Source organism: Mixophyes fleayi, chromosome 5, assembly GCF_038048845.1.
Source record: "Mixophyes fleayi isolate aMixFle1 chromosome 5, aMixFle1.hap1, whole genome shotgun sequence".
In the NCBI taxonomy this organism is placed as follows: Eukaryota; Metazoa; Chordata; class Amphibia; order Anura; family Limnodynastidae; genus Mixophyes; species Mixophyes fleayi.
Window position 1 is genome coordinate 183664803 of NC_134406.1, and position 14599 is coordinate 183679401.

Genomic DNA, 14599 nt, shown 5'->3' on the forward strand with positions numbered 1-14599 from the left:
GTGTATTATAAAATCAATATTGTACTATTTTATACTAATTAATACATGATACATTAGCAGGGATAGAACATTACATCGCCAGACCACATGGCAACATGTTTTTGGGGAGGGCAGAGGTGGGGTATTCTGCTGCAGCACCCTCCCTCAGCTGTTCTTAGCATGCAGTGGGCATTCGCCTCTTCTTGGGTTCACTGGGCATGCTCTAATATAATAGTAGATTCAGGCAATGACCGAACTGCCTGCACCCACTAGTAATTACTGGTGTTGCAGAGGGGTGTAGCAGCTATGGGCTTTGTGGGTGAGGAGGGGCCCTGTAGCCACTGAACCACCTCCAACATCAGTAATTCTACCACTGTATAGTAGCCATATGCCCACCCCACTATGGCACCATCATATATCCACCATACACCTGCTTCTATCTTATCAGCTGGGAACCATTAGGACTGGTTTCTGGTATATAAAACTCCATCTCAGTGTTTCATATTGCTGTGGTAATACTTGCAGAATACAAGATGGTTCATTTCTCAAAAATCATTACAGTTCAAAATTTAAAATGAATGTTTTTATAGAAAAATGTTTTATATTTCTTTTAATCCTAATTTTTGTGTCGTCACTTTGTGACAAGTTTTATAATTATCCTCCAACATTCTTATATATTGTAAGCTTGCAAACTGGGCCCTCTTACCTTGTCTGTTAATACCCAGTTTGATTTTGTTACTTTGCTTCCAATTGTAAAGCACAGTGGAGAATACTGGCACTGTATAACTAAATGTTAATATTATAATGTTACGAGGTTACCAAGGTTTATAGTGTTTGGAGAAGTGGGGATGATGTATCTAATGGTCTCTAGCCTATATAATGATGAGCAAACAAAACAATGTATAGTTGTGCATAACGAGTCATTAAGAGAAGTGCCATTCTAAGGCATACTTGCCTACTCTCCAGGAATGTCCTGGAGACTCCAGAATTCTGGGTAGGTATCCTGGACTCCCAGAAGAGCAGGCAATTCTCCCGCATCCTGCCCCTGACGAGCCTCAATGACTTGATTAACCACGAGTCGTGTCATTTTTGCTCCACCCCTTGGGACAAAATGACAATTTCATAGCAGAGGCAGGGCCAAAATTACGCAATTTGCCCACCCTACCCCCTTCCCCCCCTTCCACCACACACCCTCCTCTTGGATCTCCTGGAGGGCTAGAACACACAGCCGGCAAGCATGTTCTAAGCATGTTCTAAGGATGTATGAAAATCTGTAAACGTTTTGATTATAATACCTTTTTTAAACCGCCTTTGAGATAGATCTTGCTTTACTGTTCCATTAATTGTAAAATTGGATAGCAATACCAATACTGCAGCTTCTAGAATCTAGAGACTGTACAGCAGAGTGTGGTCAGAAAAAATGCTATGAATTTCTTTGTAGTAAAATGCAGTTCAGTGTTCTAGTATCACTAATGCTAAATATTTAAACTTTATAAATGCTAAGCAATTCGTACACAAGCAAGTTTATGATTTAGCCTTCAGTACTAAATATGGCATACTGACCAATACAGTTAATGAATAATATTGTTTATGGTTATCGACTGAAAGTTCAAACCTCTCTCAGGTATCATCTGGAAACGCACTAATTAAAAGGATATGTAATTCATTTATAACTGTGAGTACTTGCATGTGTGTTTGGTAAAAAATAAATGCCTTTTAAAGTTTGTATATCGTTTGTTTGCACCATGCTAGAAATCTTTAGTCAGTAGGAAGGGTCCCCCCAAACCACAGCCACCAGCACAAATGTGCATTTATTTTGTTCCTCATTAGTTGTTACTTTATTATAAATTCCTCCTGTCAGTTTTATCACTTTTGCAGTTCTTCCCTATATATTTTCTTCACTGTTAATGTCTGTTTTAAATATTTAAATGCTGCCATTAATATATCTGGCAGAGCGAGAAGAATTATGCTGAAGTGGCGTGACTTATGTTTGTGTATTTATGTGCTTCATTTGAAGGTCACTCTGTGCGACTGCTGGGTCAGAAAAAGGATAATGGAAAACGGTTGGGGGGAGCTCGATTGGATTTGCCAAAGATTAGGAAGAACCCACTGATAGAAATCATTTCCATCAATACAGGGTAAGCTTCTTTCAAATTTGCTCATAAAATATTCAGTGCTGCCTAAGAATTCAATTTCATTTTTCTTAGGCATAGTGCTCTTCTGCAGCTCAACTTATTAAAGGGGAACAAAAATCCTCAGAAACCCTGTGGGACTCTAAATAGCATCTTTCAAAAGATAGAATATTTACCTAAGTTCTGTTTAATTTGCTGTTCTTCTCTGTCTTGCTTGGATAAACATCCCCTATAACTGCAATTTTATACATCCATATATACTTACGTGCCTATAAACTCCCATTGTGCAAGTTGAGTCCCTTGCGACAGCATAGCTTATATTTACGTATCTATGGTTGACATTTTGTGGCTAATGTCCTATTTTGGTTTGTTTGTAGGGGTGAGGGTACCATTACATATGGGAAATTCTAGTTTTTCGCAAGCCAGTTAGACTGCAACTATGGTATTTATGTTCCATATCTAGAAATCTGTGCACTTTATGGGTTTGTTGTGTAACCCTGAAGTAAATGTTTTTTTTGTAGACGCAGTGCTTGGACTAAAGCAACCCCCATTACAGTCCATGTCTGTATGACTTTTGTGTTAACCAACTTGACAGTGATGCCGGAAAATAGTGGGCATGATGGGTTTCAAGACCTTTAATGTAATGTTACTTGAAGCATAGTTTATCTTAGGTCTGCATTCCAAGTATAGCATTTAATTCAAGTTGTCCTGCTCATCATTATCATCTATTTATTTATACAGCACCACTAATTCTGCAGCTCTGTACAGAGAACTCGCACACATCTGTCCCTGCCCCATTGGAGCTTACAATCTAAATTCAGTAACATGCCCACACACCGAGAGAGAATAAGGGCAATTTAATAGCAGCCAATTAACCTATTAGTATGTTTTTGGAGTGTGGGAGGAAACCCACGCAAACACAGGGAGAACATACAAACGCCACACAGATAAGACCATGTGCATCACATTGCTAAATTGAGTTTCAACAATATTGACATTTAGATCTGATAATTTTATACTGAAAGATTTCTCTGATATCACATAATTTATTTGACTTTTTTTTTTGTGTGGTGATCATCAATATGTTATTATGATTTGTGCTTTGTTATGGGTCATATAAGTGCCTCCTTCACTGCCTTGTTGCTTCACACCGTGAGATTTCTTGCCTAGCTGCACTTATTAGAAGCAAACTGAACTCTCTTTGGCGACAATGCTACCTGTCTGTGAACTCAGTTTGGATGTCTAATTTCATATCAGGTGAAGCCACCTGTAAAATGAGATTGCTTGTAGTAACACTGTATTTGCCCAGTCTCTGGTAAGTTTAATTAGTGGTGGTCGACAAGGTTAGTGAAAGGGGATATGCAGAGAAGTGTTGTAGGTATATGTGGGAAATGCCATGCTATTTTTAATACTACTTTTCATTAAATTTAAATGAACTCTCAAATTCACTAATGTTGCTTAAAACATATAGTTCTTATATGATGGTAGTATTTTTGTAATGACACTAAACCGGAGCTATCCAGTTTGTTTATGAACATGTGATGCTGCTATGAGAGAGCCTCTGTAAGGAAGGTGAGAATCAGTCCTCTACACTGCCAGGGAGTGATGAAATTAGAACACAAAGCTCCCACATCACTTTCAATCAACTAATACCGCTTTTATGTTCCCATGTGTCTAAGCGTGGAAGTCAGAATGTGCCATGTGTGATGTTTTACCCATTAAGTTGAAACCAGAGATTCCCTTGCTGCTTTACTAGGCCAGTGAACACATAGACTTGGTCCATGATCGTTTGCTGAGTTTCCTTGACTGTTAGTTTGTAATGACTAAAGTACCTTATTTGACCTCTTCTTTCATGGACAGGTTACAAAATCTGATGCTTTTTACCTTGTAATAAGGTTGTTCTTTTATTCATTTCCACCTGCAAAATAGAACATTTATTATTAACATATGCATTAACTTCTATTTTTTTTAAACTGTATTATTTCGACCCAACAGCATACGAACTTGCCAGTGGAAAAACAAGTTTGTAAAGAAAATAAACATTAATAGGGATTATGTGTAGAAGTCCTTTTTTTCAAGATACATATGTAGCTCTAATTAGCTTTCAGATTCATGCTTTGTGTGTTCCGGCTTACAAACTTTTTAGGATGTAATGCAAATCCCTAATTTCTCACCTTATTTTTGGAAGCCACTTTCACTGTGTGACAGTAAAGGTTGTTAGGTGAAGAGAATAGCTATGTTTAAGAAAGAGTTAGACAATTTTTTAGCAGAAAAGTGTATCCAGAGATATGACTGTTAATTAATGAAGGGTAGTAGTGGATACAAGGAAAAAAATAGGACTGCAATATTGGGTCAGGAGGGATTTTTCCCGATTTGAAACAGATTGGTGGTTGCCTTAATCTGGATCAATTTCAAATGTAAACTCACAGGAGATCCAAAATAGGTCGGACTTGATGGATTGGTGTCTTTTTTCCAACTTCCTTAACTATGTTACTATGTAAGAGGTGGCCTTCTGCATATGATTTTTATATACAGTATGTTGTGCAAACATGTTTGAACTATGCAGATTATTTCATTTAAAATTTAAGATATTTTTTGTGCCTATTGTTTTTCTCCACCTTAATATGTGCATTATGTTTTTTTAACCTATAACATGTCACTGTCTGAAATAGCATTTGTCCTATGGGCAAATCTCTATATAATATAAAAAAGAAAAAAATTGCAGAAAAATTTCACTCTTGATATCTGTTGAAAGATTTTGGGCTCCATGTCTTTTGTACATACTTGCTCACTTTGCAAACCTTCCCTCCAGAGTGGGGGGTCCCAGAGAGGAGATCAGGAGGCAAGTGCAGTGGGGAAAAATTGTGCCATTTTAGGTCCATTCCATGTGCGTTGCTGGCCCAAAATTGTGAGATTCGCTGCAAATCGTGTCATTAAGGCCTCTGTCTCACCCCCGTCTTAGAAATATCTAGTTTCCTGGTGGTCCGGGAGGACTAACTGAAATTTTGGAAGTCCTCCGGACATTCCTGTAGTGTAGGCAAATATGCTTTTGTACTGCTTGCTCCATTTCAGTGCGTTCAATGCATGTCACAGTCCTTCAAGTCTGATCTCTTACGGAGTGTGCTGTGTACATACCCACTAGCAGATAACACAAGTGTCTTAATTAGTGTTGTATTTTTCCCATTCATGTCAATGGGCAATTTCAGTGGAGTTGTGCATTACATGGAGAAACTCCTATTAAATAGTCAATTTGAGGGAAAGGCCCATTGACATTAATGTAGTTGTCTAGCATTGGGAGCCTCCTCTTCCATGTCAAAAGATAATCTATTGATTTGTTATGAAAGCAGGAAACCATCTTAATGCCAACCAATCATCGCTACCATTGGATATTGCTTGTGATTGGCCTAGTGGCGGCATATTTACCAGTTTTGACAGTCTGTGGCAGAGTGCAGCTTGAATCATCCTTTGTGGATTTTATATTTTTTTTTTACAAATAAAAATATACCTACTAAAATTTAATGGCATTTCCAGTGGATAATCACATAATTCCCTTGGTTCACAAATGTGCTCGTGGATTAAAATTATGAGACCACTGAGACAGTTGAGGTTGGGTTCTAGGAAGAGCCACAGCACCTTTCAGAGCTGGGCTGATAATCTTTGAGGGCTTGCTGGTGGTTTGGGTTTATTTGTGCCCCTCCCCATTGGTAAAGCCCCAGGCAGACCCAGGCCTTGGTACCAGCTCCACCCTTCCTCTGATAGCAGATGCTGCATGGATCAAGGGGATTGTTAAATAGCCATGTTCAGTTGCACCTCAGTTCACATATTGCTGAACAAAATATCCAAGGGGAAGGGGGAAGAGACCACATTAAAGGGGGGAATCCTTTTCTGCCTCCTTAAAAAGAAACTTGGAAACCAGGCTTTAGCCTATTCATTTAATAAGATGCTGTTTGGATCTTCAAGGAGAACTCTATGGAAAAACAAATTTCTAGGCATGTTTCGACCATTATAATGTTAAATTTTACAACAGTGGCTGTGTAATTTGGGTGTGTTAACACAAAATTGAATGCTCTGCAATCCCACATATATCTTGCATTTCATATGTGAAGTGGGTGGATCTGGGATTGATGACCTGATTCGTTGCAAATCGTGTTATCATAGCCCCCTGTCCTTTAATGTGAATTGCGGTAATGGGTAGCAGGGGCAGGTAGTTATGACACAAATCGCTTTACTACGCACCCTACAAATGTCTCTTGTGTCTCCCATCCCTGGATCTCCTGTAGGAAAGGTCCCAAAAGTAGGCAACTATGCACAAAGCTCCTGATGTTGCCAAGGCTAATTAAACAACATCAAGATATATGTGCTAATATGCTGATGCCTGACTTGTCCATACAGGAATCTACCAGTTTTAATGGCAGATTTTTGTGTAGGACAGGTACATTGAATTATTATTGCAAACTATTAAGCTTGTTTCTTTCTAAAGGTTTGTTTAATAATTAGTTTTAAAATGTTTTACATGTTAAAGAGCTTACATCTTAAAGGACTCTTCAAATTAATTTTTCAGATATGATCCAAGAAAGTAAAACATCAGGTGGTGTAAATGTGACATTCCACACCAGCTCTGTGAACAAGTAAAATAAAAACTCACCTGACCATTACATGCAACTGAATTTCCTCCAATATTTTAAGAGATACAGGTTAACCCCCCCCCCCCCCCCCCACACACACACACAAGAATTCAGTCACTTGAGCTGTTATGCCATCTCTGAGCCCACCCCAGGGTATGAATCAACCAATCTACATAGTGTATCTAAAGTGTAAGACTGCTACAAAAGCAGCAACCCCCTAACATGGCAATGTGCTACAAAGAAAATGTTTAGTTAAAGGTATCTTCGTCTTCTAAATGTCTTTATTCAGCTCAGTAATATTTAAATGGTATATTTGAATAGCAAATAATGACTTTATTGACTTATTACATTTGGTATCTCGTTTAACCAATATTCCTTTCATTCTGCAGAGTGAATTCTGTAGTACTTATTAGTCTGGCAGCATGTTTGCAACAAATAGGATCAGCCTCTATATCACCTTTTTGTATATGAAATATATCACAGTGGCAGGCATCCTGGTAATGACGTTTTCTTGTTTGTTCATACTGCTATTACTGATTGATAGCTGTGTAAAATCTGCTGAATTATGTTACTGTAATAACAACAACAGTCACATGATGTAGTGAACGGAGAGACTCTCGGCATGTTTTTACTGTGACATTATCCGCCTCCTTCTCCCCCTCTCCCATAACATGACATGCTGTAAATTGTGGCAGCCATATTTATAATTACTCACCAGAATGATTTTGAAAAGGGAGATAGTTATTGTTATTAGCTATACTCCTACAGATCATTATCGGATACATGCTTAAAAGGTACCTAACTTGCTATTTAAAAAATTGCAGATGCTCTGAAAACATGTTTATGTTGTGTTAAGTCAAAATTGGAATATGTGTGTCATATTTGTGGCCTAATCTGAAATTGGGACAATAATATATGAATGTGGTGATGATTACACCCAATGATGAACCCGTGAAGTCTCTTGGTATAGGTAAACAATGCTGTATATGTATTGAAGTACTCTTCAGAGACCTGGTTCTTGTCACTTTGCTTGAAGTGTTTACACAAAGATGTCCATGTCCAGAGGACCAGTCAACTATGGTTTATGTCATGGCCCCCACATGCTGAAAGACTTCAGAAATTCCTTTTATAATAATGACCTGTATGGGAGTTTCTTTCAAGTGTTTATATATTTATATATGAATGTCATGTACATAAAACATAATTGTTTCATAATCAATATTAGAGCAGACAGCTGTATATATTTATAATCTGAGTAACTAGCTACTAAAATGTGTCATCAAAATATAGTAGTATCATAAGGATATAGAAATGACATAACTTCCCAAGGGCTCAAGCTAATATAATCATCTTTCCTATGTATCTGTGTGGAAAATCATACTCTGCTTAATTGACTTCTCCTCGTATTTCTACTATCTGTTTAGAAAAGTTAAAATAAGTATAGAACTTATAACTAGAATTGTTTTTTGAACCAATGGCTATAGGAACTCGTAAAACAGAGCAGCATGGGGGTCCCTGCGGAAAAAAGTGGTTTCAAAAAATGTAATGCAATTTGGGAGAAATGGTGAGGTTTTGGGGGGTTAATCTACCTGTCCACATTCTAGCCTTTTTCCAGGCAACAAATTCCATGAAAGTAAACAAATTCCATGAAAAGTTTGTTTTTATTCCTGTTTAAAAAAACTGTTTTGAATTTGTATCTCTGTATGTCTATTTGTCTTGATGTATTTTTGTTTTTAAACTCTATTTAATATTCTTCTGTATTTTGTGTTCAGGTGAAGCTTGTTATGACGATGTGAACAAATCACTTATTTCTTGTTTTGCAATCTGATTTAAAAATATTCAGATTAAGAATAATTGGTTTGAGGTGTGTGTGTTTTACATTGTGGATTGATTGATTGCCCAGAAATGCAATTGTCATTCAGAAATTAGAAAACGCTTGTGCCCAGCTTTAGTGCATAAATGTAAACATTCTAAAATAAATCATATCATGTGCTTTTATAGTTTACGTTAGTGTTATTATAATTTTACATGTGGCGACCCACTTCTATTAATCCTTATGTGCTTGTAAGGCAAACACTGTAACGGATGGCATTTTTGGGCACAAATAAGCCTTTAGGGGTCACATGATAATAAGGTATAGTTCCCCCCTCCACTTTTCTAGGATTAATTCAGAAGTATTTTTTTATGCAAGTTTGTTTACTGTCTGTTTCTTTCTCTTTTAAAAAGGAAATTAGATGAGAATACTTTTATCAGTTTAATTTTCTTCCTAGCCCACCATTGTATAGTAAAGGTGACGTGTAGTTTAAAGTGAGCTCACATACTTTCTAATCTTGTCAGTTTGTTGATAACTGACATGATTTAATCATTCACATCGACTTATACTCTAAACTGGGTCACTGACAGAATGCGTTTAAAAGCAAACACCCCTCATTAATCATTGATTTAATTATTTTCGTCTATGCTCCTGGTTGCTTGGCAACAGATTCAAGGGTTTTTTGTTTTTTTTTTGCAGACAGTGTAATTTTTTATTTTCTTGTACTCCATAAAGTTTTCTGTATGTGTCTGCAATGACAAACTGATAAATGTTTACTCGTCTCCACCCTACCATGGTGTGCTTTGAAAGCATAAGCATTTTAATTCATTTTAAGACAGAGAACACAAACAATATTACACCAGTTTTGTGACATTTTATGTTTTCTCTAAACATTGTATATTACAGTTTATTTATAGTTGGCAGGTGCTCAATTCAAATCAATATACATTCCAATACCAGGATTTTATAGTCATCTAGCTTTTTCCACTTTTAATATTACATTTCTGTTTTCTGCTGTTTAAATTGTATATCTTTTTTTTAACATTTGTTGCCTAAATAGATTTTTTAGGGTTTCTTAGTGGATTGTTTTTCTTCATGCTCCTGCTGTTTTTACCAACATTTTGTAGTTTGGAGAAAGACATACACATTTCCATAAAAGATGGGTAGCGGATACTGGGTATAAAAGTGACTTAGTTTAGGATTTGAACAGTTGAAGATTACGGGTGTTCTGTGTACAAGATGTTTAAGAGGACAAACGGAGTGCACATGTTATTGTGTGGTTGTACTCTGCAAACTGAAATTGTTTAACACATGAGACTCCATGGGGGGGGGGGGGCTGCATCAAAGCCACTGTAAGAAAGAAAGCTGTATGGCTGTATTTACTTGAACACACATTAAACAGTTTTGAGACTGTAGAAAAACAGCCTTTAACATTCAAGTGTGCATCTTCAGACACCCACATGGCACGGAGTCGCATTTAATATTGAGAGTGGTAATATACTGCTGGAAAGTTAATAACATTATCATTGTGTCAAAGTTTAATAGGACCTTAAAAATCAATTATCATATGCTTGAATTTGGTGTTTCTAGGAAGATCACAGGCCCTTCAACCCATTTTATGAAATATTTCCAAAAGATGCTACACAAAAAATGCTAAAGCTGGGTACACACTACACTGTTTTCGTCCAATAATCGTCTGAAACAGCCGACATACGACCGCTCGTTCAAAAGTCTGGTCAGTGTTTACAGTTACACGATGGTCGAAAGTCTGCCCAAATGGACGATTCTCGCCTCATTCGGTTGGTCGGATTCTCTCCAGTCTCCTAGCCTCTTTATTTTTAAGGTCCGACCACCTCTTCTGGACTTGGAATTTATTTCTTTTTTTCCCAAGTTTTTCCTTCAGTAATCGCAGTAGTTTTTGCATTATCAATTCCTTTCTATTATTCACTTTTCTGTACTTTCGCTTTTGACAGTCGTAGTCGTACTGGTCCAGTATTTTCACCATCATCTCCATCTCTCTAGGGCTCATTGACTTTGCTCTTTTACCTGCAGTATATTCTTCTTGAGCATCTCCATCCCCCTCTGTAACTTTTCCTACATTTGTTGGCCCTTCCGGCACCATTTGTGCCTGCGTCTCCGTCTCCATTGCTTCCACCCCCACTAACACCTTCTCTTTATTCTCCATCTTCTCACGTTCCTTGGCGCCAGACAGGCTCCTCTATAATTTTAACAAACGCCCATGTCAGAGTGTATAAGAGAATGGAGCATTGTGGGTGAAGACTATTCGTGTATAATAACCTCGTGTATCAGTGGTATTTTTTCTGTAACTGTAACCCGTTCATGACCATTACACACAAAGGGATTTTACGATTCTTCTGAGCTGTACATTCGTTCACATATACGGTAAGTTATTTCTGATTAGTACATACATGTGTACTTGCATTGTTGAAATTGACAGCACGGATGGGACTTATGTTTCTTTTTATTATACCCAAACAGATAATCATAATGACATATGAAAGAAATGCTGACCTAATGAAGGATTTTATTTGGACCTATAGGGTTTCACCCATGTTTGTGGAAAGCCAAATCCAAGGAGTATTCTAACAGAATGAAGCGAAACATTGCGCTGCAAGAGCTTGTAAAAGCATGTCTGCCATATCACCCTGGAGCAACTGTTGCATGGGCAAAAAGCAAGATCCAGAACCTTAGGACTGTGTATAAAAAAAGAATTAAATAAAGTTGAAGCATCCAAAAAATCAGCTGAAAACGTGTATGTGCCAAAGCTATGGTACTTTGATATGTTACACTTTGTAAAGGACCAAGAAACACCACGTACGTCCATTAGCAGCATGCCCACAGACAGCAGTTCATCCCCAGAGATAGAGCAAGCATATGATATACCTGCAAGCGGCACAATAAGTACAGTACATTATGATGTTGTAATGTAACAGATTTATTAATCTTCAAACAATCAACAACACAATAACAATGCATAACATGTTTATAAATATTCATATACAATCATTTTGCCATGGCACGGCACCATCTCCGTTGAAATATGAAAAGTAGGCCTCACGATTTAATTTTGCCACTGAACAACTGTTTTTACAGTGGTCACACTCTAATGCTGTTAAGCCCTCTACCTCCATGTCCTCACCATTACTTTCCGCATTGACCTGAGTGGTACGGCCACTATTGCTTTTACGCCGCAGAAAGTTATGCAGAACACAACAGCCCATCACAACTTTGTCTACTTTGTCCAAACGCAGGTTGATTGTCGACTGAAAAACTCTGAACCTGTTGCTTAGAATCCCAAAGGCATTTTCAATGACACGCCGAGCACGTGACAGTCTGTAATTAAATATACGCCTTTCATGGGTCATATTTCTTTGCGGGTACGGTTTTAATACATTCCCATGCAATGCAAAGGTGTCATCTGCCACAATCACAAAGTTTAATCCATATTTTGTGCTGCTCCGCAATGGAAGGTTTAGGGCATTGTTTTTTAGTTTCTTATGGAAGGCAGTATGCTCCAATGCACCACCATCTGAGACTCTTCCATTTTTCCCAATGTCCACAATAAGGAATTCATAGTTCGCATCCACGATGGCCATTAAAATAATGCTGAAAAACCCTTTGTAGTTGTAGTAGAAAGATCCACTGTTTGATGGTGGCATGATTCGGACATGTTTGATGGGAACTGAAACATAAAGATGTGTACATAGTATACATTTGAACATGCATGCAATTACATCCCCTCATTCGTTTGCCCTTTTTTAGCCTGCACTACTGTCTGATGGGCTCCTGCTGGAAGTTGAAGACCCGGATGCTACAACAATTTATCCCACTCCACGTGAAAGCCAGCTAACTGCAGACAGGCAAGATGCGACCCAAGGTGATACACCAGCAAAAATAAAGTGAAAGAGACGCAGAATACATGAAATAGCAGAAAGTGATGCACTGGCAGAAAGGATGCTTGATTGCGCTAACAGTCTGCTAACACCAAGAAAGGAACAGGACACATTTGAGTTACTCGCATCAACATTAGCTAGCAAAGTGAGAAGTAGTAGCAAGCGCATACAAACTGAAATGGAACGGCTGCTGTGCGACGTCATGTGTAGGGCTTCCACTGAAGATTTGTGGCCGGACACATGTCTTTCCTCAACTAACCATAGACACCAACAAGCATACACATTTCAGACCATGGGTGGACAAAGCGGCATGTATCAACCTTGTATGACATCCACGCCATTACCATCAGTAAGGATGCCACATTACGTTGGGGACACACCTGGTATGGACACAAGCGAAATTTTGCACTACCAACATTTATAAACTGTTGCGCTGGTCCTAATAATTTATGATTTGCACATTCCAAGTTAAATGTATTTTTACAACGTTAAATATGATAATATGTAAAATGATATTTTTACAATAAATGCTGTTGCTTTTCACAAACCTTCATATACTGGTCACTGAGAACTTCAATGATAGCATCACAGGTGTCAGGTATTCTCATGCCAAGAGCTTGAGGTGAAATAGCCGTGCTGTATTTCAGATCTGCCAGTGTTCTCCCTGTTGCCAAAAAACGTAGGGTTGCCACCAGTCTTTGCTCTGGCGGTATGGGTCACCTTAAATGGGTGTTCTTGCTCTGAATGAGAGGGGTTACAAGTTGGAGCAGTTTCTGAAATGTAGAATCATTCATACGAAGAAAATTCTTGAAATCATCGGCGTTGTTGTCCCGTATCTCCTGTAGCAGGGGCATATGGCAGAACGTGTCTCTCCTCTTGAACCACTCTTTGCTCCAACAAGATCTATTCTTTCTCCTACTTTCTCTTCGGTTCCGTACTAGCAGTCATCTTGCCACAGTAAGCATGAGAAGTGCAGCTGCTTGTTCTTGTTTTGTAGCCATTGTACGTTTACAAATGGGAATGAATGAAGGGACAGTGTAGCCTTCTGTTTTTAAGCTGTTTTGGGCGTTAACTATAGTGCAGAGTCCGCCCCTTTATGCTAATGTCTCCGGTATCTCGTACATTTCCCCGCAAATGTCGCTGCAGTGTGTACGAAATTAAAATCATTGCTCACGACAACATGGCTGTAAAAAGTCTGTAAAGGGACGTCCAGTCTTCCCTTTCTCGTTCTAAACATGGCTAGTGTGTATGCAGTCCATGGACCGAGCGATTGGACCATCGATCGCATGTGAAATCGCTCGGCATAAAAAGTTGGTCGAAATTTCTGTAGTGTGTACCCAGCTTAAGAAAGATACAACGTACTTCCTAACCTTTGAGTCCATTGGCAAGTAGTAATTCACCTCATTTTGGAATTTCACCATTGGGGGCACGGGCAAACAACACAAATCGCGTCCTTCAGGCCCCCTGTCATGGGTGGGATCTCAGAGAAAGGCCTGCTCTCCTGGGGTTCTGGGAGAACGTCACAAAATTTGAGTCTCCCAGATATTCTGTAAGAGTAGGCAAGTGTGAAAATGCTAGAACACAATCAAATTACAAATGACTACTAGACATAAAGCCCTTCCATTCAGACTGTGTATTGTGGAATGTTCTGCTGCTTCAGTGCTAAGGGCGAGTGGGACTGCACATACAACTAAAAAAATGCTAAAAATGAACCCCACTTGCCCTAACCACTAAAACAGTTCTAATAAATGAAAAACATAATTAAAAAAATCACACTGGCATTTACTGCCGGATGGGGCCTGTGAAGGGAACACTCAGTCCCCTGCACTACAGAAAAATGTATTGTCCTAATCTCCTGCCATCCTCCAACCTACATACTCAGGTGCAAAAATGGGGCATTCCTTTCTTCAAAATTATATGTGGCCCCTTAGTAGTAATAGTTTGGTGATTGCGATCACAAATCAGTAACACTACAGAAAACATTAATGAGCCCTGGATGTAGAAGAGATTTGTAATGCTCAAATATCCCTCATCCTGGCTCCAAGAAACTCTGGGACTTCATCTGAAAGGAGGTTGTCCTCTTTTTCAAATTATGTTTGTAGTTATTGTCTTATGACCACCAAACAATAACATCCG

The 14599-nt window shown here is 38.5% G+C and overlaps 1 protein-coding gene across 1 annotated transcript in view; it reads left to right on the forward strand.

The window, feature by feature from the left end:
• CDKAL1 (CDKAL1 threonylcarbamoyladenosine tRNA methylthiotransferase) overlaps window positions 1–14599 on the forward strand; it is a 731528-nt gene that overhangs the window by 183999 nt on the left and 532930 nt on the right. The window contains exon 8 of the mRNA XM_075213134.1: window positions 1997–2117. Within this exon, the coding sequence (XP_075069235.1) occupies window positions 1997–2117 (121 nt within the window). The remainder of the gene's footprint in view (window positions 1–1996; window positions 2118–14599) is intronic.